Source organism: Oryzias latipes, chromosome 16, assembly GCF_053564925.1.
Source record: "Oryzias latipes strain Hd-rR chromosome 16, Olatipes_Hd-rR_3.1".
Taxonomy (NCBI): domain Eukaryota; kingdom Metazoa; phylum Chordata; class Actinopteri; order Beloniformes; family Adrianichthyidae; genus Oryzias; species Oryzias latipes.
Window position 1 is genome coordinate 28,398,749 of NC_136252.1, and position 23,677 is coordinate 28,422,425.

Sequence of the window (23,677 nt, forward strand, 5' to 3'; positions counted from 1 at the left end):
AGAATGTGCTGTTCTCGTCCGTAAGGGGCGTGGTTTAGAGACAGGTGAGGTCCTTGCTGACAGCCTCCTCTGTCCGCGCGAGCGCAGCACAGGTACAAAGCCCGTTCCTGTCCGAAGCTCTGAGCCGATCTTTTTGGTAAAGTATTTATGGTTTGTTAAAACTTTATCTGGAATATATTGGCTGGTCTACGGTTATGAAGCAGCTGGAAGAATTCACAAGTCTCTGCAGAAAAACCCTTGTTACCGTTTTATTTCTCTCTACATTTCAAGGTGAGTTAAAAGGTTATTTGATGTCCTTATTATTATTATTATTTTCTATTTCCTTGAACGTTTGCCAAAAATAAATAAATATATTTGTTTAAAAAATCATTAACAACTATTTGGTGTTTTTTTTCTGATTAAAGAAACCCAATCTTTAAAATAAACACACTTGTGTTTCAACTCTTGACAGGTGCCAACTGCGAGCTTTTGGTTTCCCCTCTGGGTCCTACCATAGTCAGTACATTAGCTGGCAGCAATGTGACTCTGGCAGTGTCCGTCAATGGTGCCTCTGATCCAGCCATTACCTGGTTCAGAGACATAATACCTGTGGTGACATGGACTATAAACTCCAATTCTCCTCCTGATATTCCTCAAAGCAGTAAGGATGTCCTTCACTTAGAGAAAGACGGATCTCTTACTTTTATACAAGTGCCACTGAGCTACAGCAGCCACTACACGGTGGAAATGACAAAGTCTGGTCTGGGTAAAGCCTCACTGCAGTTCACCTTACAGGTATTTGGTGAGTATTTGATGTAAGATTATCCTACAGCTAGAATACAACATAACTTTCCGCTTATAACATTTATTTTAAAAAATAAATACAATAAATGCATGGAAAGTACCATATTTATGCTGGCAGGTGTTTGACTCATCTTTTTCTGTATTCCACCTTGAGAAAATGTATTTAGTGATTAAAAAGAAGAAAATAGCCCTATTTTCTGCTATACTTTCACAGAAATCATCCAGGATGTGACTCTGAGCACGCCGTCTGGTTTAGCCGTAGAAGGAACAGACCGATTCATCTTACAATACAGCATGCTGCAGGGAGTGATCGAGCAGCAGACATGGTTCTTTAAGAGCACAGAGATAAAGAACAGCTCCCACTATCTGGTGCAGCAAACAAGCCTTGTGATCCTCAGACCCAACCGAAACGACACTGGATTATACTCACTGCAGCTCACAAACCCGTTCAGCAGCGTGAAGGTTTATAGGAACTTGACTGTGTTCTGTAAGTTTAATCTTTATATTTTTTTTGTAACGCAAGTGCATAGTTATGTGTGTTCCTCCATATGTAATAACTGGTGTTTTGTCACTTTTTTTTTGTTCTTTTGCAGATGGACCAGATGAGCCGATTTTAAAGGCAACGCCAGAAAAGATTTTTTATGTAGTTGGAGACTCTGTGAGCCTCTTGTGTCAGTCTGATGGAAACCCCCAGCCCACTGTTGAGTGGGTCTTTAACGGTCAGAAGCTCTCTGGGGCCCTAAACAGAGTCTTAGATCTGACAAACCTGCAGACCAGTCAGGGAGGAGTTTATACATGCTCTCTGCTCAACCAGATGACCAATGAGAAGCGGGAAAAGAATGTCACTTTAGATGTTTATGGTACGGGATTAGTAGTTTGCTTTTGTTGATTTCTGTGTGTCATACACTAAAGACCCACTCCAAGCATCTTTTGATCTATTGTTAAAGCATTCCCAGTGGTCTAGGAATTATAATTACACCATTTTTAGCCTAAATCCATAAACCTTTGTCGTTTTCTAGGACATAGTTTCTGCAGTAGTTCGTTAGAGATAATTTGCCTCTAAGGTGTGGGCGGGACCGTTGACACGAAGCAACGCCGCCCCCGTCCCCTTCCTGTCGCTTCCTGTCAAGCAGGGAGCTTGTGGGCCACCCAGCGTATTTTTTACGTCACAAATAAGTTCTTTTTCAAACTGTATTTTTTTTTTTTGTCTGTTCCCGATTTACAACGATTTGAATAAAGAATTACTCAGAATATATATGTCCTCCATCATCATAAAACGGTCACAAAAACATGTTAAAAACTATTTTCATTGGAGTGGGTTTAAAGTAGGTTAATTTTGTTGACATCCTTAAAAAGTTGCCAAGTTGTTACTTGAGAAAGTTCCTACTTTTTTAAATATATGTAAATGTGTGAGATCAAACATAATTCTGATTTTTTTCCTTTTGAACTGCCATCAGAAAGGCCTCCAGGCAGCCCCGTATGCTCTGTGCTGTCTGTGAATAATGACAGCCTGCTGTATGAGTGTGACTGGATGGGTGGAACACCTCAGGCCACACTGTCCTTCCCCGCTCTGAACAATGCAAGCAGAGGAGAAGGACATTTCAGGCTGATTTTACCTGCTTCTACTAACCTTAATGGGAAAACTGTCAGCTGTCAAGCAGACCACCCAGTCCAGCAAAATACCTGCAACATCACAGCATGTAGGTTATTTTCCTTTTCTTTTTAACGCAGTTATAAAAAGTGTTGATATTGATAAAAGTGTGTTGACTATAGCAGACCCAAACTGAGCTGTAATTTTTGTTTTCCAGGTAATCCCAAAACATTTCTGCCAGAAATAAGAGCCACTGTTGACCTGGACAGCAAAATGGTGGTCAGTGTTCTGTGTGTGACTGAGGCGTCCCCTCAGGCTGTGGTGTCATGGTCCAACGACAGCGGGGCCATCGCCAACGGGACCACATACCAGATCAGCAGCGACACCTCGGAGCTGAAAATTCGGGACAACAACATTAGTAACTTGATCCTCCAAATCTTCACCTGTACGTGCAGCAACCCGCTGGGCAGCCAGGCGAGATCAATTCAACTGCAAGGTAAAAACACTCTCCAAACAGAATCACAACACAAACGAGTAGTTGTGCGGCTGAATGACAAACATTTTTTTCCCCTGTGTATTTTGGATAGCCCTTTGGCTTTGTTATCCTTTTAGTCTTACCTGCGGTGTGAATATCATGGAAAGCATAAACATCTCCAAACTGACTTTTGGAAGAACCAGGAAGACCAGTTTAAACTTGTGCACATGTGTATCATCACATTACAGGAGCTTGAAGAGTAATGATGAAGTGTGATAAACAGTTTTAATTATTGCATTTGATGAATTCATATCACATTTTGTAGGTGAAGATCAGCTCAGGGGTCATCTGTATCTGCCCTGTGACTGAGAGGTCGTGGGTTCAAATCCAAAGTTAGATCATTGAAAAGAATAAAAATGGAACCCAATGCTCGAGACTCAGCATTGATGGGTTGAAGTGGGGGTTAGACCACCAATGGTTCCCAATGGTTACTGCTGTTCCCTTCTCCCCCAAAGCTTGGCTCAATTGAAAACCAATTCCAAACACCTTGATGGACAAAAATCATAATTTAAGGACCAATTCAATCAACATTATATTTTTTTTAAACCCAGCTCGTCTCATCTCTCCCAGGGGGTTTAAATATTCAACAAAATGTCAATGAGTTGGCACTTGACGAGCCCCAAAAATCTCACAATATTGCTGCTTAATCTCATACGTTCAAAATGTTTTTGAGTTTTCCTCCTACATGCATTGATGGATGGACGGATAGATAGATGGATAGATGGATGGATAGATAGATATTTCATTTGTGATTGTCACATGTACAACAAAATTTAAAAGTGCTCTTCTTAGGTTAATGCATCATTCATTTAAAAAAGACTGATGAATAAAAAGCGGAGCCTTTTTTCATTAAAAACAGGACATTGCAGGACTATTTAAGTTACAAATAATAAATAAATAAGTGGATATATGGTAATATAGTATAATTTCATTTAAAACTACTAAAAGGCACATCAGTCATTAAGATCCAGAAGTTACAATTAGAAAAGAATGTTAAAATAGTTTAAACAAGCTTAATAATAATAAATATGCTTTAAAAAATTGCATTTTTTTAAATGATTCTTGGTAGTTGTGTTTTGCAGCATGAAACACTATTGTCTTTATGACAAAAATAATTTTCAACTTATAAATAAAATGTTATTCTTTTGCTTGATAAAAAAAATACAACTCATTAATTTAAAGCTACTGCAATATGCATTAGTCATTCAAAATAAGAATTTATGATTAGAAAACAGTGTGATGATTGTTAAAACATTTAATAATAATAAAACATGTAATTGTTTACAAAATTCTGTAATTTTCAGACAAAAATGCATCTTTTTTTATTTATATCTTATTGAATCCATAATCCATTTTGTGGCTTTACCTACACTCACAAATAATCTCTCATTTTCTGGTCTTGCTTTTTCCTGTTTTTCATGTATATTACTGACCTTAAGTATTTGGGTTTTTTAAACATGTCCAGGTTTAAAGATTCTCTTTGAAGACTGAATGAATAGATGAAGGTGTTAATGGGTACACTCATAACAATGAGAATGTTATTTGTCTAACTAAATGAATCACAGTTGTGGTTAAGTAATATTGTGTTTGTTTGTTTGCATTGGAGTGCTCACTTTTATTTGGTTTTCTCTTTGAGTCTTTGTTTGAGGAGGGAAAGTTTGGAATGTGTAGACAATCAAGTGGGTTTGTGCAACAGACTGAGCACACTTTTCTTACACCATAAAGCGTTCATAACAACGCACGGCTTTTGTCAGAGTAAAGGTCCAAGTGGCTAAAAAGTGTGCGCCATAACATATATTTAATGTAAATAGTAAATCTTGATGATTGGATATAAAATCTGAATTATATGAATCAAATCTTTTTTATCTTAAAATGTTTTCATTTTTTAAATATAATTAAACTGATTATTAGCATTATTTATATTCAATTTTGTAATAAGAAATGTGCATTTTCTCTGTTCCACTGAATGTGACAGATAATGGTCATATTGGGGGATATTTGTGGGGAAAAAGGTGTAGTTTTCATATCAAAGTTGTTTTTCTTTATGATAGCCATAAAAAAGTGTGAATATCTCTGTAAGGTTTTTGCTTCTTTATCTCTAAATTTGGAGTAGTACTTGGATTACTAGGAACAAGACACAACAGGCCCTCAGAGAGAGAGCTTAGTTAATACCTGGGACTGCTTTTCTGCTTTTGAACAAAGCTCTCCAGTCTTTCTATATCCTCGGCCCCCCTTTCACTCCCCCAACCCATGTCCCTCTCCAGAGCCGTCGATCTCAGATTCCAGTTTGTTCCTTAATCAAGATGGAACCATCATCACTTTGACCTGGGATGTCCCTCCTACTTCTGTGGTCACAGGTAAAGCAGAAACTGACTTGAGATAAACATTTCTGCTGACTTTCCATTCCGCTACATTTAGAAAACAGAAGCTCTCTGCAGAGGATGAGGGTGTAAACATTGCTTCATGTGTAAAAGCTTACACTTGGCAGATTTTAGCTTTGAGAAATGAGACAGAACTAGTAGGTTTAGGAAATATCAGTTTTTGTTTGGTGTATTCCATATGTCAACAGATGATCAGAATTTTTGTCTATTTTAAAGGGTTTGACATCCAAATGAAAGGATCGAATCTCATAAACAAAAATGGAAATACCTCTCAAACTAAAAGCACCTCAGATGGATACAGCACCATCCAGCAGAAACCTGGCTCTGCCAGGAGCACTGACGTCTTCACCCTGGATCCCAAGCAGATATACCGCTTTCGGATCGTGCCTAAAGCTCGTTTGTTTGACGGAAAACCATCTGTGGTTCACAGGATTGGTCCACGTAGGTTGTTTTGGGACAAATCTTTCGTTTGTTGACCTATGATGTAATGAAGCTGTTTAAACGTGGTCTATTCTGTTGATACCAGCTGATGGACTCAGTGGACCTGCCATAGCTGGCATTGCAGCAGGAATCCCATGCAGCATTCTTGCCCTCCTCATGGTGGGGGGCCTCATTTTCCTCATCATCTACCTGAAAAGGACCAAAAGTGGGTGAAGTTGTTGTAGACTGTTAATTATTCTTATTTTGAATTGATTTCTTAAGGGGTTGAAGTCTTATGTTCATAGCAGACATAACCAGACATTTAAACGTTTGATTTGACTCCTAAATTGGCATTTTACAGATAAATGGATCCCCCTTTGCTTGTCTCTAAAAATTAGACTGTCACCAAATCATGAAACCTTTTTTTTTTTGTTTACTGGTTTAGTATTTCATGTGCCAAAAAAAACTCTAAATGATGTATTTTCAATCCAGTAATCATGATATTTGTCTTTTTTCCCTTCTGAATAGGGCATCAGACAAAATACCCAGTGCCCCGAACAGCTGAGAAGGTTTGATTACATTTACAAACATCTGAATGTTTGCACTCATCACATTAGTTTGTTGTCCTTTACTTATATAGTCAGCAAAAAATGTAGCTGTTAATAGTAAAATTGTTTTAATTTGTGACAATTTTTGCACACTTTTCGTCGTTCCAGACAATAACTCCAGCAAAAACAATCCAGCATAAAGCAACTCCTCATAAACCGCTGGCAGGAGGGTTGAAGTTTTTCCCAGATTCCAACAGAATACACAAGGTAGTTCTTTTACAGCCAGAAACTTTTACTGAAATCTGCTGATCTAATGAAGTGACCTGTTGTCTTTCAGAGTCTGTCTGACAGATCTGTGGCTCTGCCTGCATTTGTCCCACCTCCGCCACATGTCAGAGTTGCAACTACTGTTTAAAATGTCAATTTCTTATGTATTTTTACTATATTGTTATGTTTTATTTATATTTTTACTCTGATTTTTTCAATGTGTTAAATTTATGTCACAGTAAGACAGATCATATAGAATAATCTATGTCTTTTTTAATTGGTAAGAATATATATATTTTAAATGATGATTTATAGATATAATGTTTAAAGTGTATTCAGCTAAATTATTTACAAACTAACCTCTGCAAATTCCTGCAGTTGGAGAATTTCTGAATATATGCAACACTGAAGGGGAGTACGAAGTAAAGTACATGATCAAATTTATTTTGTTCTACAAGTTCAAATGTTTCAAATATGGGAGTGTGAGTAACACTGTGATTTCCTGGATTGTTCTTTTTACATTCTTTCTCTCACTGTTAAAGTTAACTTATCATGACAGTAACAGACTTCTCTCATCATTTTAAAATGGGTCATCTCGCAGGAAACAGTAACCAACAAATCCTTTTTTGCCTCACTTTGTCAGGAGGTGTTCAAATGAAAAGTAGACGGTCAAATACTAAATACAAGTTGTGTTTTATATGTTTTGCTACTGTTTTCCATCAACATCGTACTGCCCCAATTCTTTAAATTTGTTTGATATTTTAAAACACAAATGAATGTGCTTCATCATGCTATATAAAAGTAATGTGCATGCTATACAATCTTTAAAACTACATGCTTTCATGTAAAACTTCCCCATTAGTACTTACAAAGTATTACTCACAGAACCCTAAAGTATTTGGACCCACCCACTGATTATGTATGATTATGTATGAACACAGTGATGCGTTGAAACATTTTTCTAATGACTCTACTTCTCAAAAGACTCGACAAATAAAGAATATATAAAGATGTTGAAATCTTAGGTTCTTCTTTTATCAGACAATGTTGTGTTTTTTTTCACATACCTTACATGTTGCGACAGATGTCTTCCGTCTTCATCGATACAGGCACTATGAACCTTATTGAACTTATATAAAGATGTTGTTTGTCAAATAAATCGGTTAGTTCAAAAGGGCCCCAAGTCCACAATTTTTCAAAATAGAGATATTATATGTTCTATATGCTTCATATTATAGCATTTGTAAGCTATGAACTGGTGCTAAATCTGGGTAAAGTATTAATCATTTGGTGTAGCCTCCCTTTAAGCTATGCAATTAAAATCCTTTCTTGGAAAAACGAAACTCTTGGACTTGGGCTCCTTTTGAACTAATCGATTCAAATAGATCCCATTGTCAAATCTGTAATAGAACCATTTCGTCATATTTTTTTGTAATATTTACTTCACCCTCATGGGAAATCGGCTGGGTAGCTCGGTTGGTAAGGTGGGAAGCTACCACGCAGGAAACCAGGGTTCGATTCCCGGAGGGGAATGAGCAATGGTACTGGGGGCAATTACCATATCAATGGCGAGCAGTTAACATCACCCAGTGAGGGTCCTTAGGCAAGACCCTTAACGCTACTGCCTCCCGAGCGCGGTTTCCACTGCAGCTCACTGCTCCCCAAGGGGATGGGTCAAATGCAGAGGAAGAATTTCCCTTCGTGGGATAAAATACAGTGTATAAAAAAAAAAAAAAAAAGAAATATCGTTTTTGTTCACTGGTTGTCTCTGAGCGAGTCAGTCCTTTTTCTTATAACTCCATATGAAAAAACCTCTGGTAGTGAGTATAAAAAGATGTTGTAGGTTAAGAGTTTGGACGTTGGGACGTTGGCCTGGGTGGCGGTCTTGGTCGCCCGGGGGGCGGTTGTTCCCTGCCTGTTCCCGTGTGGCGTTGGGGGAATTCCGGCTGCCGCTGCTGCTGCGGCGGGGGTATGGGTGTGGGGGTGGCTGGGCGCTCCTCCTCCTTCTTTTCACATTCCACCATCCATTTTAGAAGAACATAAACACTCACCTGAGCACAGGTGTTAGCTCACCTTTGCACTAATAGTTTGCATGATTGAATGAATTAAAGATTTCACACTAGTTGGTTTAAAGGCATAGGTATGCGTTCGTGAACACTATCTGTTTTGTGTGCATGTTGACATGTGGACATTTTTGCGGCTAGCAGGTGTGTTGATAATATTTGAGTGTGTGTGAACAGGCCCCGCCCTTTTTGTACTACATTTGAACCGTACCGTAACGATAAACAACCAGTAAACCTGTCTGCTCTATGCTGCTTCATGGTCTTACCCCCCTTCCCCTCCTATTATCACCCTCCTACCCCCCCCTCTCTCTAACGTCCCTCTCTCTTCTTCCCCTCTTTCCTTTTCCGTCCGGTCCAACACCAAAGATTTTCAAACATGATTGAAATTAATAAATTTTGGCCTCAATTACAAAAGGGGTTTATTCAGACATACCTTTGGTTTGTCTGAAGATGAATAACCCCTCTTGTTAAAATAAAATATGTCCAACACAAGAGGCCCTCAGCTCTCATCTGTTTGCCTAGCTGTTGGACAGGACAAGTTAAAAAAAAAAAAAAAAAAAAAAAAAAAAAAGAGTTTGGACGTTTAGTTTGAATGTTTTCATTTTTGTTAAGAATATTTAACATCTTCAGCATAGGGTATCGCAGAGTTAGATGACATTTGAACAATGTTGATTTTTGCATTATTTTTCTATGTAATATTACTGATAAATCATGTTGCTGTTAACACTGTTAAAACGCAGGAATGGACCAGTTTTATTCTGCTGTTTTCCCACAATTCCGCTGAGCTGGGGAGGTGGTCATCTCTGAACATGAAGAAAAAGCTCTTGTAGTCCTGTTTTTCCATCTTCAGAAATTTGGTTAGAATCTCACTGTTGTTTTACATCTGTCCAGCAGATTGTGCTATTAGCAAAACAGCAAAAATCATGGGAAATTTATCCAAATCATGGGAATAAATTGTCTGTTTTTTTCCCTAAGAGTTTGTTGATTTTTTTATTTCAAAATGTTTTAGGAAATGCGAAAATTCACTCTCAAATTAATTGCTATGTAAAAAAAGAACCCTTATTTAGCCTTAATGAAAGGCAGAATAAAAATACTATAGATCCTATACTTGAAGTATTTGTTTGTACATTTAGACTTGAATATTTTGCACTTTTTTTAATAAGTTTCTTTTTTTAATTGGCATTAGTTCATTCTGTTGTAATGACTTATCAGGTATAAACATCAAGAACAGCACTTTAACCTGGTTTCTCACCTTTTCCTATTATCAATCTTTCTGCCAGGATGTTTTTTTTTCAGTATATTTAATAATACAAAAAAAATATCCTGATAGGGAAACATTCTTAGTAACTGTAGGTTAGTAAATGAATAAGGTTCAAAGTATTGAAGCTGCGGTGTCTGACGTCCTTCTGACGTCTTTCTGAAGTGCAACTGCGTTTTCAACTATTGATATGTTGAAGCAAAAATCATTATCATTATCATTTAAATGAACTCATTGAATCTAATTGGGAAACAGTCAAAAGCTAATGAGAGTTTTATAAATGTTGGTCAATCTTTTTTTTTCTTTAACATACAATAGATTTCAGATGCTTTTTCATGTTTAGTTTGTGTAATCTGACAAAGTTGAGATCCAAGCAAAGTTGGAGCCATTAGCCTTGAACTTTGATTAAACATAGATCACTTAGTATTTACATTTAACATCTTCCTGTTGCTGCATCAGTTTTTTCAGCAGCTCTTTGGTCATGTTCCTCCTGTGTGTTGGTATTTATCACATTGTGGGGACAACGATCTGGTCACACAGTCACAGAATGGGGACCAATTTTGGAGTGTGGACCAAAATCCTGTGTGTGTGTGGGGGTGTGTGTGTGTGTGTGGGTGTGTGTGTGTGGGTGTGTGGGGGTGTGTGGGTGTGTGTGTGTTTGTGTGTGTGTGTGTGTGTGTGTGTGTGTGTGTAGGTGTGTGTGTGTGTGTGTGTGACCATGACCACACCCAAGCTACACTGACTGAAAGAAAGTGTGAGCTTCAGCATGTTTCATTGACCACAGCAGTACTGCAAGCCTTTGCACATCCACAGTTCCAGAACGCCTGGTAGAACAACAGCCAAGAGCTGTGGGGAAGCGGCCTCACACCCCAGACCATGCACTGTCGTCTGTCCCACAGAGACCACCCCCTTCCCTCCTCGTCCCTGACTCCCCAAAAACACTCCCATTGTTTTTAAGTGGATCACGTGGGCTTATGCTCTTCAGCTCAAGTGCATTTGTTATGTGGTGATTGTTTAAAGGATTTTGCCTCCATCAACAGAAAAGTGGAGAGGATAACCTTTTGGAATTCAGCCTAGGGTTTTCTCTTTGACGTTTTGCTCGCTCCGGGCTCTTGCACTTTCTCTCACTTTCCCTGGGGAAAGGCTGAAACTTAAGAGATTTATCCTGAAGAATTCAGGTAAGGTCACATGGGTTGACTCTTTTTTTTGGTTTTTTCTTAGATTCATCAGTAGCTGTGGTAAAAACTCATCTCATTGAGTCCAAATTGAGCTCTGAAGGTCTTCATTGTGAACTTCAGCCGCACACCTTCATCTCACTGAAAAGGCTTCAACTTTCAGAGAAACAGGTTTATTTCTTAAAATGCTTGACATAAATGCTTAGGTTATTTATAGACTTACTTTTTTTGTTTGAAGCTTTATTTAAATTTTGCGAATTTTAAAATGCCAATAATTACATAAATCCCAATTTTCAAAACATTAATTTATTTTAGAACTTTAAAATACCAGTGCATTTTATATATATCTAAACTGATTTTGCATTTAGTGATTTTCAGAACCTGTAGAATAAAAAACTAAAATATTCTTCTATCTTTTTTTCCTTTTGCACAGTCCAAACAAACTTAACTGGCCTCATAGTGACACCATGTACAGCTTTATGGGAGGGGGCCTGTTCTGTGCCATTGTGGGGAACATCTTGCTGGTGGTCTCCACAGCTACAGACTACTGGATGCAATACCGTCTGTCTGGCAGCTTTGCCCATCAGGGTCTGTGGAGATACTGCATGTCTGGGAAGTGCTACATGCAGAATGACAGCATTGGTAAGGCAGGGGGGTATACATGTACACATGTCGGATCAGAAATATACTGCACACCTGAGTCCATTCAGCATCACCAGAACCAGAACAGTCATTTAATGCTTTTTGTGCTTCAGCATATTGCTGTTTTAATAATAATTTAGTCATTATAACGCCACAGATTTTTTATTCTGTATTCTGTGTTTATAGACTAAATCTTATACTCCTCTTGTTCATCATTTTGTTGACTTTTTTGTTTTATTTGTCCTCTTCAGCCTACTGGAATGCCACTCGTGCCTTTATGATCCTGTCTGCCATGTCTTGCTTCGCTGGCATCATTGCAGGAATCCTCTCCTTCGCTCACTTCTCTGCTTTTGAGCGGTTCAATCGCTCGTTCGCTGCAGGGATCATGTTTTTTGTTTCAAGTGAGTCACAGATGCATACACATATGTAGAAAGCTCAGAAATTATTGGCCAGTGCTTAATATTAAACAATGCAACAGATTTATTAGTAAAATGAACTTTTTTGGACTTAAAATTTTATTGTTTTTCCTTCCATCCTGAAAACTGCAGCTCTCTTTGTGTTGCTTGCAATGGCCATTTACACGGGAGTGACCGTCAACTTCCTGGGCAAGCGTTTTGGAGACTGGCGTTTCTCCTGGTCGTACATACTAGGCTGGGTGGCACTACTCATGACCTTTTTTGCAGGTTGGTACATGTATGCAAGCTAGCATAAAACATAAAGTTTAAACAAAATTCTGCCATTAAAACATTAAAATGAATATAAAAAAACATAGTTTTTACACATCAAATATTTATCTTTAGATAACTATGAAATTGCAAAATTATTGGTGAAAATCTTATAAAAGGAATTGATAAATTTTGCTAATTTACCTCACAGGTTTTCTTTGTAAACATGTTTTTAGGCTGTCATTACAACAGTGCCTTTTAAATTCTGACATTTGTTGTTATTTTTCAGGTATTTTCTACATGTGCGCCTACAGAATGCATGAGTGCAGAAGAGTGGCAGGCCCACGCTAAACGGAAGTACATAACATTAAAAAAAAAATCTAATTATACCAGCATAATAAAAAAAACATGGAAATATGTAAATTTAACAGACATGTCTTGTGGTTTTTATGAAAAGCCAACAATTACAGATCGGTTCCTTTAAATAGAATGCATCAAATAAAACATTTTATCCACATAAAAGGTTACATCTGTTTTATTTGGAGCTGGGATCCTGGCTTTGCAGCTTCACAAGATTCATCCTAAGCTTCTTGAAAATGGATGCTTTGATGGTAAAGCGGAAGATGGAGGAGGAGAAGTAAAAAATGAAGGGATCTATGCAAGAGTTGAAGGCAAGCAGCAGCAGTGTGTAGTGCCTCCATTTTGGGCTCTCCCCCAGGAAGTAACCCACCAGATGGGAAGAATTGTATGGCACAACGCAAATGAGAAACACAGCAAGAGTCCCCAAGGCCATGCCGATGGCCTTCTTTTTCTTTTTCCAGGGTATTCTGGGCCGGCTGTAAAGAGTCACGATCATGCTCAAGTAGCAGTAAATACAAACCAAAAGGGGCAGAAGACACAGCACAAAGAAAAATTCCAAACGCACAGGGAGGAGGACTTTCAGCTGATTTGGATTGAAGTTTTCATAGCAAATTGTAGAGTTTTTGCTGGACAGAGATGGATGATGTATGGTAATAAAAACGATGCTGCAGTGGGCTGAAGAGATCACCCAGATAACAACACTAGCAATAACTGGGTAAATGGGTTTTTTAATCTTTGTAGCAGCGATAGGGAACACCACTGCTATGTAGCGGACCACGCTGACTGCCATGAGCAGCAAAGAGCTGGTGTAGATCGTGGAGAAGTACGTGAAGGAGACAATGGAGCACAGGAAGGGGGGCAGCTTCCACGTCATCCCTGAAGCTGCCTCGTGCATCTTAAGGGGGGCGGTGATCAGGAAGAGGAGGTCTGAGATGGTCAGATTCAGAAGCAGGATGTCTGTTGGAAGTGGCTTTGAGTGGACCTTGATGCTAAAAGCATAGAGTGCCAGAAGGTTGGCAGGGCACCCGATTAGAAAAGAAATTATGTAAACTGAAAGAATAACCTCACTTTTCACCACTAGATCCATTGTAAACCTGATGGAAAATAAGGAAAAATAACCATCAATTTAAATGTTTAGCAAGAAATTTAAATAATTTGACAGAAATAACCTAAATTTCCACACTAAAATTAAAACGTAATTCAACCATCTCTAACTTTACAGTGTAATATCATAAAAAAACCCAGTATTTTGGAGTTAACTCCTTTTGAATTTTAAAGGTCAGCGTTACTTCTAAACATAAAAAGTGTATTTTCTTTCCTGCAAAAAGAATAGACATTTACTCACCTGCTGCAGCACGATTCCTAAAGTCTCCTTTCAAGTGAAAAATAGTAGGAAAAGTTAAAAACCAAAAGGCGTTTTCACTGCTTCTTATCAAAGGAGCAGATGTAAAATGAGGAACAGAGGGAGTTGTGTACTTGGTGGATGGTGTCATTGTATCAATTCCTCAGTGGTCTCATAAATTGACTTAACAACAGCTGGTTAATATTAACTAAAATGCAAATCTGAGGTTGGTTTCAATTCCGGTAAAAAGACTTTCATCCGTAGTGTAAAACATTCTCTGCTTGATCTTGATATTTTTGTTCTTTCGTATCAAAAACTGCATTTTCTTCAAGGTTAGGGTTAAAACTCTCGCTTATGTCATTTTATCAGCGTGTCATCAAATGTCGAAATTAACATTACAACAGACACTGTGGTTTTCACTGCAGGTCTATATGTGACCTTTAGTCTACAGAGAAATGTATGGTTGCCTGGCTTTGGCTCACTTTATTTTCTATTTCCCTACATTAGCATCTGTCAACACTGCAACCTAAAAACCCCTTCATTTCCCAAAAGCTGCTGCACAAATTAGTTTAGGAATGCTGCGAAAAGGCACATCTGTAAAAAGGAAACTCAGATACTATTGTTATTAAGTGGGATAAAAAGATAAATATCTAAATGACAAAATACCTAGTTAGAATATGACACTTTTAACACTCAAGGAAAGAAAATAGGAAAATATTTGACCACTGTGCTTTCCCCTATCCACTTCAAAAACAAAGATCATTTCATAACATGTAACAATAACAATAAGATGTGAATCATTTTAGCTCCACAACATGACTCTAAACGTCATCTGTTCTAAACTAGAAAATGCATTGTAGTATTTATTCGATTTTCTTCCTATAATGTTTTTGACCAGTTACTATTTTGTAATAAAAAAGGCTGCAAAAGCTGCAGCTACTGCAGCTGTTTTTGATTTGTGTATTTGTTGATCACAAATTCTGCAGTTTGTCTGACAGATCTGCAATGTTCACAGAAAGACCTTCAGCAGGGAGAGACACATATATGCAAAAATAGAACTCAGGAAGCCACAATGTAGGATTTTTAAAGAATTTATAATAAGTATTTGATCAATTACAAAAGTTCACCTTAAAACATGATGTTTCCAAACTCATGCTTCACAGTGGATACAAAGTTCCTGGATCAGCATTCTTCACTCGACAAACACAGCCAGCTGCAATTCTACCAAAGATTTTAATTTTGGTCTTATGATCACATGAAGTTCTCCTGATCCTCCTCTGGATCATCCAGATTGTCTCTGTAGAACTTAAGACATGTGCTGGCTTGAGAAGGGGGACCTTTAAATGATTTACTTTTTCTTTATTTTGGTATATTTCCTTTTCATTAGGTTAAAAAGCAAAATGATATGTTAAGATTTGTTCAATTTTCATCAAATGTCTCAAACCAGAGCATAGAATCGAGTCAAGAAATTTCTGGTTACAGCTTGTTGGTTGTCAAACAAAGTTGGTGCAGTTTGAAAAAGCCTGGGTAAATAATTTGTTATTTGGTAATAATCATGTTTTAAGAAAACATATGATACTTAGGTGTAAAAATGTATTTTTATTATAAAAATAATAAAAGAGCAGAGACCACCACAAAACTCAATAATCCAACAATCAACATCAAATTAACAGAAAGTAACTCCTGAAGAGGAGTATGTCACAAATTTAAAGAAAATGTTTGAAGCTGACATGTGTATATGCAACAGGTGTGATCATTGAAAAACCAAGTGACTTCACACATTTGAGAGCAGATGTCACAGAGGCATCTTTTTCCCAGCTTGTCTGCAAAAATTGTTCCTGAAAAATGAAGTGATGCCACGCTGCATGCAGCCTCAGATAGAGGATTCTAACAGTCTGACCACTATAAATCGGTTCAGTTCTGGATAGATTCATATGAACCTGAGGGCTCTCTTTAGTGATGCATGTACCCTTTATATCTTTTCTGATAAAGGAGCAGAGGATCAGGATAGAAAGGAGGGCAGACAAGAAGAAGGGTTTTTTTAAGAATGTGTCTTGAAAAAAACCCATCATGCAGATGAAACTCTAATTTGCTGAGTTGTAAGTTTGAACAGTTCATTTATGGAGTTTGCGGTTAATAAATCATCTTTTTTTTAAATAGCATAATGCTAAAGGGCATAGAGTCTCTACAGTAAACCGCACTTTAATGCAGCGGCTCACCCTAAACAGAAGTAAAAACCAGCAAGTAGAGCGAGATGATTAGTAAGTGCACAAAGAAGCAGAACTAGCGAGTGGAAAATCGTGAAGTTAGTTCTGTGGCTTCAGTCTTCTCGTCTTTAGTTTTATTTATTTATTTTCTTACAAATGTAATTCGACTCAGAGACAGAAGCAGATACGCAGTCATACAAAAGCAAATAAAGCAAACTATCAACATCAATGGTTCAACTTCTTAGGTAGAAATCAGCTGCAATCAAGCAATTGTGTAATCCCTCTGAAATTCTTAAACTCAACAAGTGACAGATGTTTATAATACATTTTCTGGAGCCTATCCCAGCTACTGTTGGGCGAAGGCAGGGTACGCGCTGACAGGCCGCTAGTTTGTTGAAGGGCCACACAACCACAGACACTCAAACGCAAACCTAGGGGAAATGACAATTAACCTAGGAAACATGTTTTTGGCCTGTCAGAGAACATGCAAAGTCCACACAGAAAGGCTGGTATTTAAACCAGTGCTCACTGTGGAGAGAGGGTGCTAACCAATTGATTTTTAAATTTAGACTCCAAATCTTCAGAAAACATGTCATCTGTTTATTAGAGATAATTAACTATTTCTTTGGAGTTACTTTGGCAATAATTTAGAAATAATGTTTCTTTAGGAAATTCTTTAATATTTCCAGCTTTTAATCAAGTTAAAACTGATGCTTGTTGAAACCATCTTGATCTAAAGCAAATCAAAAAAGAGGTTAATGGTGAGTTTTTTCTATCAATTGCTCCTTTGTGTCAGAGGAGTGTTCTACTCCAGGCCTAAACATCTCCTTTGTTTCTATGCCATTTTATCATTCTTGCTTTTAAATTGAACCTCTGCATACACAAGTCCCATCTCGATGGCATTTTGTACAAAATTCTGCCCGATATCCTCGACCACAAACCTTTCCTCTGTCTCACAGGTGCTAACGTCTCCATATTTTCTTCCTGCCTTGCTGTTCCTTTTGGTCTTAAAAATGATGCTGGAGTAAGTCACGTCTTCCTGATCCTTTCCTGGAATTACACTGGGTCCTTCAGTTGCAGCTGAACTTGGAGAGTTATCACTGATTTGCTGAGAGTCATTTAGAGGATGAGCAGCATCTTCTTCTCCCAGCTCCATGGTGTTGTCATAAATGTTTTCTTCTGCTGTTGCCTGCATTAGAAAATTATTAGATAAAGGAAAGTCATCAGTTAAGCTTTGAATGCAGTTAAATGTAAACACATAACCTCCAGAAACTGAACAGGAAGTCTGTGAGGCTCAGAGATGAGTTCAAAGTTCATCTTCCTCCTTACCAACGTTCTGAGTTTCTGACGCTTATTGAGGAACCTGAAAACACAGCAGAGCATCTGTCATGTGCTAGCATGACTTCCTGTTAGTCCAAAGATTTAACAAACTAGATGATGAATGAACATCTTCAATGTCAAAAAAGGTGCTAATAAAGTTTTGGTCAAATTTCCTGACAACAACTTTCATTGCTATCATTCTCCCCAAACATGAGACTAAAGTAAAAGAAGATCACCAACCTGATAACAAACAGCAAAACACACAGGAGAACCAGTGAAGCAACAGTTACTGGAACAATCAGAAGCAGCGGCACTTCATCTGAAACACAAATTATAATTAAAAATGATAAATATTCTTTCACATCCTGACATTCTGATGTTGTCCATTTTGCTAAGATGTTTTTTTTTTGTTGTAAATCAAAGAAGATTTACATATAAATGTTAGTTTTTCCATCATCCATTAAAGCAGCTTCTTTAGAGCCCTGCATGAAAATGTCTTCTATGAAAAGGAAGAAAACAAGATTACTATTTATTTATGTGCTTTAAAGCTATTGTAATATTTAAAAAACAATATTACTACTAACATACTTTTAAAAATTATCTCATTATTGACACTTTTTCCAAAAACATTTTACAGAGAGAGGCTACGTTTTGTCTTAATAAGGTAACATTTAATTAATTCTACAGTTTTCTGAAGCCAAGAATGATTTTCAATTAAGTTTTGTTTAAAAATATATATTTAATGATCCCCAAAATGCTTTTTATTTGTTAGTTTAAAAGAAAATCTTTCGCCTGGGTGAAAAATTCCTTTTTCCCACAAATGTTTTGTATTTTTATCATTGAGTTTGTTTGAAATATTGTGATGTATACGGTTGACTCACCCGGAGTCTTTAGGTCGTTTAAACTAAACTGATGTTCAGTTGATCCCAGAGAGTTCAAACTGGAGCAGATCAATGCAGAAAAAAACCTTTTGTGTGACAGACTCAGAATGATGCTGCTTCTCAGATATGTACTGTTTGGAGAGTCTGTGTTGATTTCAATGGTGTCAGACTGATTGATTGTTTTTCCATTCAAAGACCAGCTCAAAGTGGGAGCAGGGTTCCCCTCAGTTTCACAGGAACAGTTGATCTGGTTTCCAGCTTTTTTACAATTAGAGAAAGGTCGGATCCATGGTGGAACTAAAATGACAGCAGAGGGTCAGCTATCAACACTGTCAAATAAAAGGACAACATATTAACATGTTGTATTACAAACATTGAATATCTGATCTTATTATCCTTGCAGAGAAACTGTATTGTGATGTTTTCTGACGTTTGTCTCCTTATTCAACATACATGATTTTCTAGTCAGCTACTATTGTGAAAACTTTCAGACCGCTTCCATGAATGTTTGAATGGTTCATCTACCAAAGCTAGAAAGTCAACGCAGTGTCTCTTAGTGACACATTGGAGTAACAGCATCAAGCTAACTAACAATAAGCTTGTTTCCATTGTCTGTATGAGTAGTTAAAGGACAAATGATGACAGAATATTTGTTTATGGTGTGAAAGTGATCATGTTATGAATTCATGTTGTGATGTTTAAAACTCTTCCTTGTCCAATCAGAGTCTCCTGTCTTCCAGTCAGTCCTTCTGGTCCAGCAGCAGAAGGACTGACTGAAACTCTGGTGTCTTTAGGGGAATCTTCCAATTTGTTTTTTAAATATTTTAAAATTATAAATATTTTCGGCATTAAAATGCAATAGTTATGTTTACAATAAATAAATAACATCTACATCACAGAAACATACATTTGACTGCAGCTGTTAAAGACGAGTTAACAGATACATTAGATTCTCCATGTTTCCAGTAGACAGCTGTGCATGTTATTCTCTTTCCATGATGGAGGTGTGAAGCAGTGAAGTTAAGAACAGAGATCTGGACTTTGGTTTGGTCCTGGTTCTCCTTCAGTGTCTCCTGACTGTGGGCCAGTTTGGGCGTCCATGTCAGAGTTGGAGGATGAAGCAGACAGGAAGCTGGAGCCGAGCATGTCAGACTCACTGAGGTTCCCTCCTTCCCTTCCTGAGCTGATGCAGTCAGAGTCGGTGAAGGAGGAACATCTGGGAGGAAGATGCATTGACAAAAGAATAATACACTTTTTAAAATGATTATCATTGGATTAGCTGGTTTGAATAGTCTGCATTAGAAAGCAAATACTGTACTTGAACAAAAATGAAAACTTACCCTTGACCACTATTGTCAATAGAGAATGTGTATAAGTGTATTGCAGGGGGTGACCACAATCCAGTCTGAAGTGATATTGATCTGAGTGTTTTGGATTGATGTTTTTGAAGGTCGAGGTGCAGTTTTTCTTTGTCAGATCTCCCATCATGTCTTTAGTTGTAGTTAGTTTTAGATTTGTCCTCTGATCCCCATTGTGCTCTTTTGTACTTTGCCATTTGGCTTCACATTTGTTGTTGAGATATTTTTCATATTCACTCTTTATCTCAAAAGAGCAGGGAATGGTCAAACAAGATCCAGTCACAGCCTCCACAGTCTGCGGCAGACGGACTCTATACTGGTTACCAAAGACATCTGAAAGAGAAAACACCAAAACTAAAGAAGAAAGAACTCTCAGCATTTTATATCAATAAAGTAAATAAACTGTCCTAATATTTGACTTTCATTCCTTCAAACAGATTTGATCACACAGTATTTAGGTTAATTTTAGACATTCGATATTGTTGATTATAAAATTTTTGTTCAGCTAAACTCTGGACTACATCATTTCGAATGTATTATTTAGAAAAAAATAATACATAAAAGCAAAATATAGATGAACCAACTCATGTGTTACTGTTTTCCAACATTCAGTTGTTCCCAGAATTGCATATTGAATATTTACCACATGTATGAAATGAAATGGAACAACTCACCCTCCATCAAACAGCCTAAGAGAAGCAAAGTGAGCGTTCTGACCATGTTTGTTTGATTTGATCAGAGCTTAGTATCAAAGAAGTCCTGTGCAGATCTCTGTGAGAGCAGAGCTGGAAATGAAAAAGAGCTTGTCTGCTCCCCCACAGTCTGGTGAGGAGAGAAAAGAGACTCTATGATGGAGATCCTTCCTGTTCCTCACTGCAGCAACGGCTGACTCCTTAACTGTAGTTTAACTCTGACTTGAAGACATTTCTAGTTAAAACAAAACTATAGGTTTGAAAATTTAAAAAAATATATTTCTGTCTTTTTGGCTAAATACTTAAACACATTAGTGATTAACAAACATTACCTCCCACACATTAAAAGCACACAAGATTTTGAATTTCAACAAGACAATCTAAACATGTGAATTGTTAAAAATCTTATCATTTCCATCAAAGCCTTTTAACTCATCTAACAATAAATCAAGCTGTAGTCAAAGTTTTACATGAATACAGGAAACAGAAAAACACAGAAATACATGCAGAGAAAAAAAAAAAAAACATCAATCTTCATCATTTTGCTGGATTATCAGTAAAAGACATTTGATTAAGTTTTTACTTGCTGTCTTAACAAAGAGTTATTTAGACAAACATTTCAACAACAATTTTTTCCCTTTTTAAAAGATTCTTCCAAGTTTCCAAAATCATAACTAAATCAACATGATATTCAAAAGAGTTTGATTCTAAAGCATTGTTTCACTGAAAAATATGTTTTTTGAATTTTTTTATTTTTACTTAGTAGTTTTTTTACATTTAAGTAATGAAAACATACACACCAAACACCAAAAATTTAAATTACTAACTGTAACTTAAAGACCATTTGTTTGTATATAGAAATCATTCATTCATTCATTTTCTTAACCGTTTTTCCCTTTCGGGGTCACGGGGCTGCCGGAGCCTATCCCGGCCACTTGTGGGCGAAGGCAGAGGACAACCTGGACAGGTCGCCAGCCTGTCGCAGGGTAGCATGTCCACAAACACAAACCCATTCACTCTCACATTCACACCTATGGACAATTTAGAGTGACCAATTGACCTATGAAGCATGTTTTTGGATGGTGGTAGAAATCAACACTTTAATATTAGTTGAAGATTCTAAATAAAAAAAAACATAACTTACCCTTTTATGTTGCAGCTCAAACACACAGCAGTGGTGAAAAAGGATCTCTAAATTCTAGTGAAGTCTTTACAGAAGTCAACTAGGTTTGCATCGGAAAGCTTAATGCGGAACTTCTTTAAAATCTGCCTGTGTGGAAATTTAAGACACTTTTTTACCACAGATGTTTGTTTTTTATGGTAATTCTGCATTTGGAACAGCAGTGGACTGGAAGGCGTCACACCTCTCATTTCACTGAATGTTCAGAGTTTATTCTCAGATCATCTTTTAGTTTGTAAGGCTGAGGATCAATTGCTATCTTTCAAAATATAAGTCTCATGGAGCCTTTTTAGTTTTCCACATAAGAAGAGAAATAAAATTTTATAAGAAAGTTTGAGTTGTCTCTGTGAAATTATGAAAGCATTTAAGAGAATCATTTTTTCAGCGTATTTCTCAAAGTCTCCGATAGTCAACAGTTAGATTTCCCTGTTGTGAACTTGAATTTGTGTTACTCAGCTCTGTGGACCTAGAAGAGGGTGGGACTTCATTGCCATGTTCTGTAGTTTTTTGCATTAAAATAGATTTCATCTTTGTCATTTTTTACTGACCTTTTTCTGGCTTTTTATGACAAGAATCTTGCTGGTCATGGATGTTTGCAAAGACTTAGCCATAAGTTAAGCAACATTTCAATGTCTCATCTTGGTGGTTGTAATGTAAAGCTGATCGTCTGCTTTTTTCTGCAGGAAAACTTGCAATTAACAGAAATTTCTTTGCTTATTACGATTGTAACACTTTTGGCCAAATAGTGCATTTTTAAAGAAAATTAAAAAACAAGAATTTAAAAAATTTTACCAGTCAGACTCAAGCTTCTTTTTTCTGGTGCTGGACCAGAAGGACTGACTGAAACTCTGGTGTCTTTAGGGGAATCTAAAGAGGATTTTTTTAAACTGTTTTATAATATTTTTTTTATATTTAAAATGCAACATAATATTTAAGTTTATGTCAAATAAATAAAATTCAGATCACAGAAACATGCGAGTTCATAGACACATTAAACCTTCCATGTTTCCAGTAGACAGCTGTGCATGTTATTCTCTTTCCATGATGGAGGTGTGAAGCAGTGAAGTTAAGAACAGAGATCTGGACTTTGGTTTGGTCCTGGTTCTCCTTCAGTGTCTCCTGACTGTGGGCCAGTTTGGGCGTCCATGTCCGAGTTGGAGGATGAAGCAGACAGGAAGCTGGAGCCGAGCACGTCAGACTCACTGAGGTTCCCTCCTTCACATTCAGAGCTGATGGAGTCAGAGTCGGTGAAGGAGAAACATCTGGTAGGAAGAAACAGTTTGAGGCTGTTTGTGTGATTTCCAGGATGGTCCAGTTTAAGAATTCAATACATTTTTATCAGTTTTTGAATTCATCTCAGAGAAAAATGAGAACTTAGCTTTGACCCCTTCTGTCACAGTTGCATATGCATAAGTCCATAATAAAGATAATTCCTTTCCAGTTTTTCAGAATGTTCAGGATTCAAGCTGAAGAAAGGTTGAAGTGCAGTTCTCCTCCGTTAATGTTCCTGGCATTTCTTCATCTGTTCACTCATTTGGGCGTCCATGTCAGACAGGAAGCTGGAGACAAGTTCATTAGAGTCATCAAGGCTTCTACTGATCTACAGTCTTTTATGTGGTGTTTTTTTTCCAACATGTCAAGATTTTCAAAATGAGTAAACTTCCTTAACATTGAAAAGATATTTTAAGAATTGACAAAAATTTGGATCAAAATGAGGAAGTCACCTCTAATAGTCTTGCTTCTCAGAACTATTGTTATTAACATCTGACTGTAAAAACATTTTCTGTGATTATGAGTTGAAAAAAAACTCCAAGATGTAGTCAAAAATGTAGTAATATTTTGAAAAAAGTTAACTTAACACAACTTTTCTGAAAAATTCTTTCAGATGAGGTTGCTAATAGAAAAAGGATGTTATACTTTCATGTGACACATTTAACGTTATCAGATAACTAGACACTGGAGGGCGCTATGCTGATATGCTGCCAAATTTATAAAATTTGGAAAAGTGG

The 23,677-nt window shown here is 37.2% G+C and overlaps 3 protein-coding genes and 1 long non-coding RNA gene across 4 annotated transcripts; 2 read left to right on the plus strand and 2 right to left on the minus strand.

The window, feature by feature from the left end:
* Positions 1 to 60: 60 nt before the first annotated feature.
* vsig10l (V-set and immunoglobulin domain containing 10 like) lies at positions 61 to 7,544 on the plus strand. Its single transcript, XM_011485682.3, has 12 exons — positions 61 to 270; positions 452 to 781; positions 998 to 1,270; positions 1,377 to 1,643; positions 2,241 to 2,483; positions 2,592 to 2,870; positions 5,174 to 5,266; positions 5,507 to 5,731; positions 5,817 to 5,936; positions 6,239 to 6,279; positions 6,427 to 6,525; positions 6,596 to 7,544. Exons 1-12 carry the CDS (start codon positions 195 to 197, stop codon positions 6,671 to 6,673), a joined length of 2,124 nt encoding a protein of 707 aa, XP_011483984.1. The 5' UTR covers positions 61 to 194; the 3' UTR covers positions 6,674 to 7,544.
* Positions 7,545 to 10,805: 3,261 nt separating this feature from the next.
* Positions 10,806 to 12,756, plus strand: lim2.5 (lens intrinsic membrane protein 2.5). Its single transcript, XM_004078319.5, has 5 exons — positions 10,806 to 11,024; positions 11,455 to 11,663; positions 11,915 to 12,064; positions 12,212 to 12,346; positions 12,618 to 12,756. The coding sequence occupies exons 2-5, from the start codon at positions 11,489 to 11,491 to the stop codon at positions 12,677 to 12,679; spliced, it is 522 nt and encodes a 173-aa protein (XP_004078367.1). The 5' UTR covers positions 10,806 to 11,024; positions 11,455 to 11,488; the 3' UTR covers positions 12,680 to 12,756.
* LOC101170704 (free fatty acid receptor 2) lies at positions 12,735 to 14,166 on the minus strand. Its single transcript, XM_020710328.3, has 2 exons — positions 14,034 to 14,166; positions 12,735 to 13,782 (listed from the first exon to the last, which is right to left on the minus strand). Exon 2 carries the CDS (start codon positions 13,773 to 13,775, stop codon positions 12,864 to 12,866), a length of 912 nt encoding a protein of 303 aa, XP_020565987.1. The 5' UTR covers positions 13,776 to 13,782; positions 14,034 to 14,166; the 3' UTR covers positions 12,735 to 12,863.
* A 1,509-nt stretch (positions 14,167 to 15,675) lies between these two features.
* Positions 15,676 to 17,914, minus strand: LOC144984522 (uncharacterized). The gene is made up of 3 exons (XR_013648273.1): positions 17,798 to 17,914; positions 17,567 to 17,600; positions 15,676 to 17,426 (listed from the first exon to the last, which is right to left on the minus strand). It is a non-coding gene; the product is annotated as an uncharacterized LOC144984522 (long non-coding RNA).
* Positions 17,915 to 23,677: the final 5,763 nt, after the last annotated feature.

Coding starts and splice junctions, on each gene's coding strand:
- vsig10l (XM_011485682.3), top strand. CDS start 195: ATGAAGCAGCTGGAAGAATTCACAAGTCTCTGCAGAAAAACCCTTGTT. Junction 5,732..5,816: donor GGTTCACAGGATTGGTCCAC/GTAGGTTGTTTT, acceptor TGTTGATACCAG/CTGATGGACTCAGTGGACCT. Junction 5,937..6,238: donor CTACCTGAAAAGGACCAAAA/GTGGGTGAAGTT, acceptor CCTTCTGAATAG/GGCATCAGACAAAATACCCA.
- lim2.5 (XM_004078319.5), top strand. CDS start 11,489: ATGTACAGCTTTATGGGAGGGGGCCTGTTCTGTGCCATTGTGGGGAAC. Junction 11,664..11,914: donor CATGCAGAATGACAGCATTG/GTAAGGCAGGGG, acceptor TGTCCTCTTCAG/CCTACTGGAATGCCACTCGT. Junction 12,347..12,617: donor ACTCATGACCTTTTTTGCAG/GTTGGTACATGT, acceptor GTTATTTTTCAG/GTATTTTCTACATGTGCGCC.
- LOC101170704 (XM_020710328.3), bottom strand. CDS start 13,775: ATGGATCTAGTGGTGAAAAGTGAGGTTATTCTTTCAGTTTACATAATT.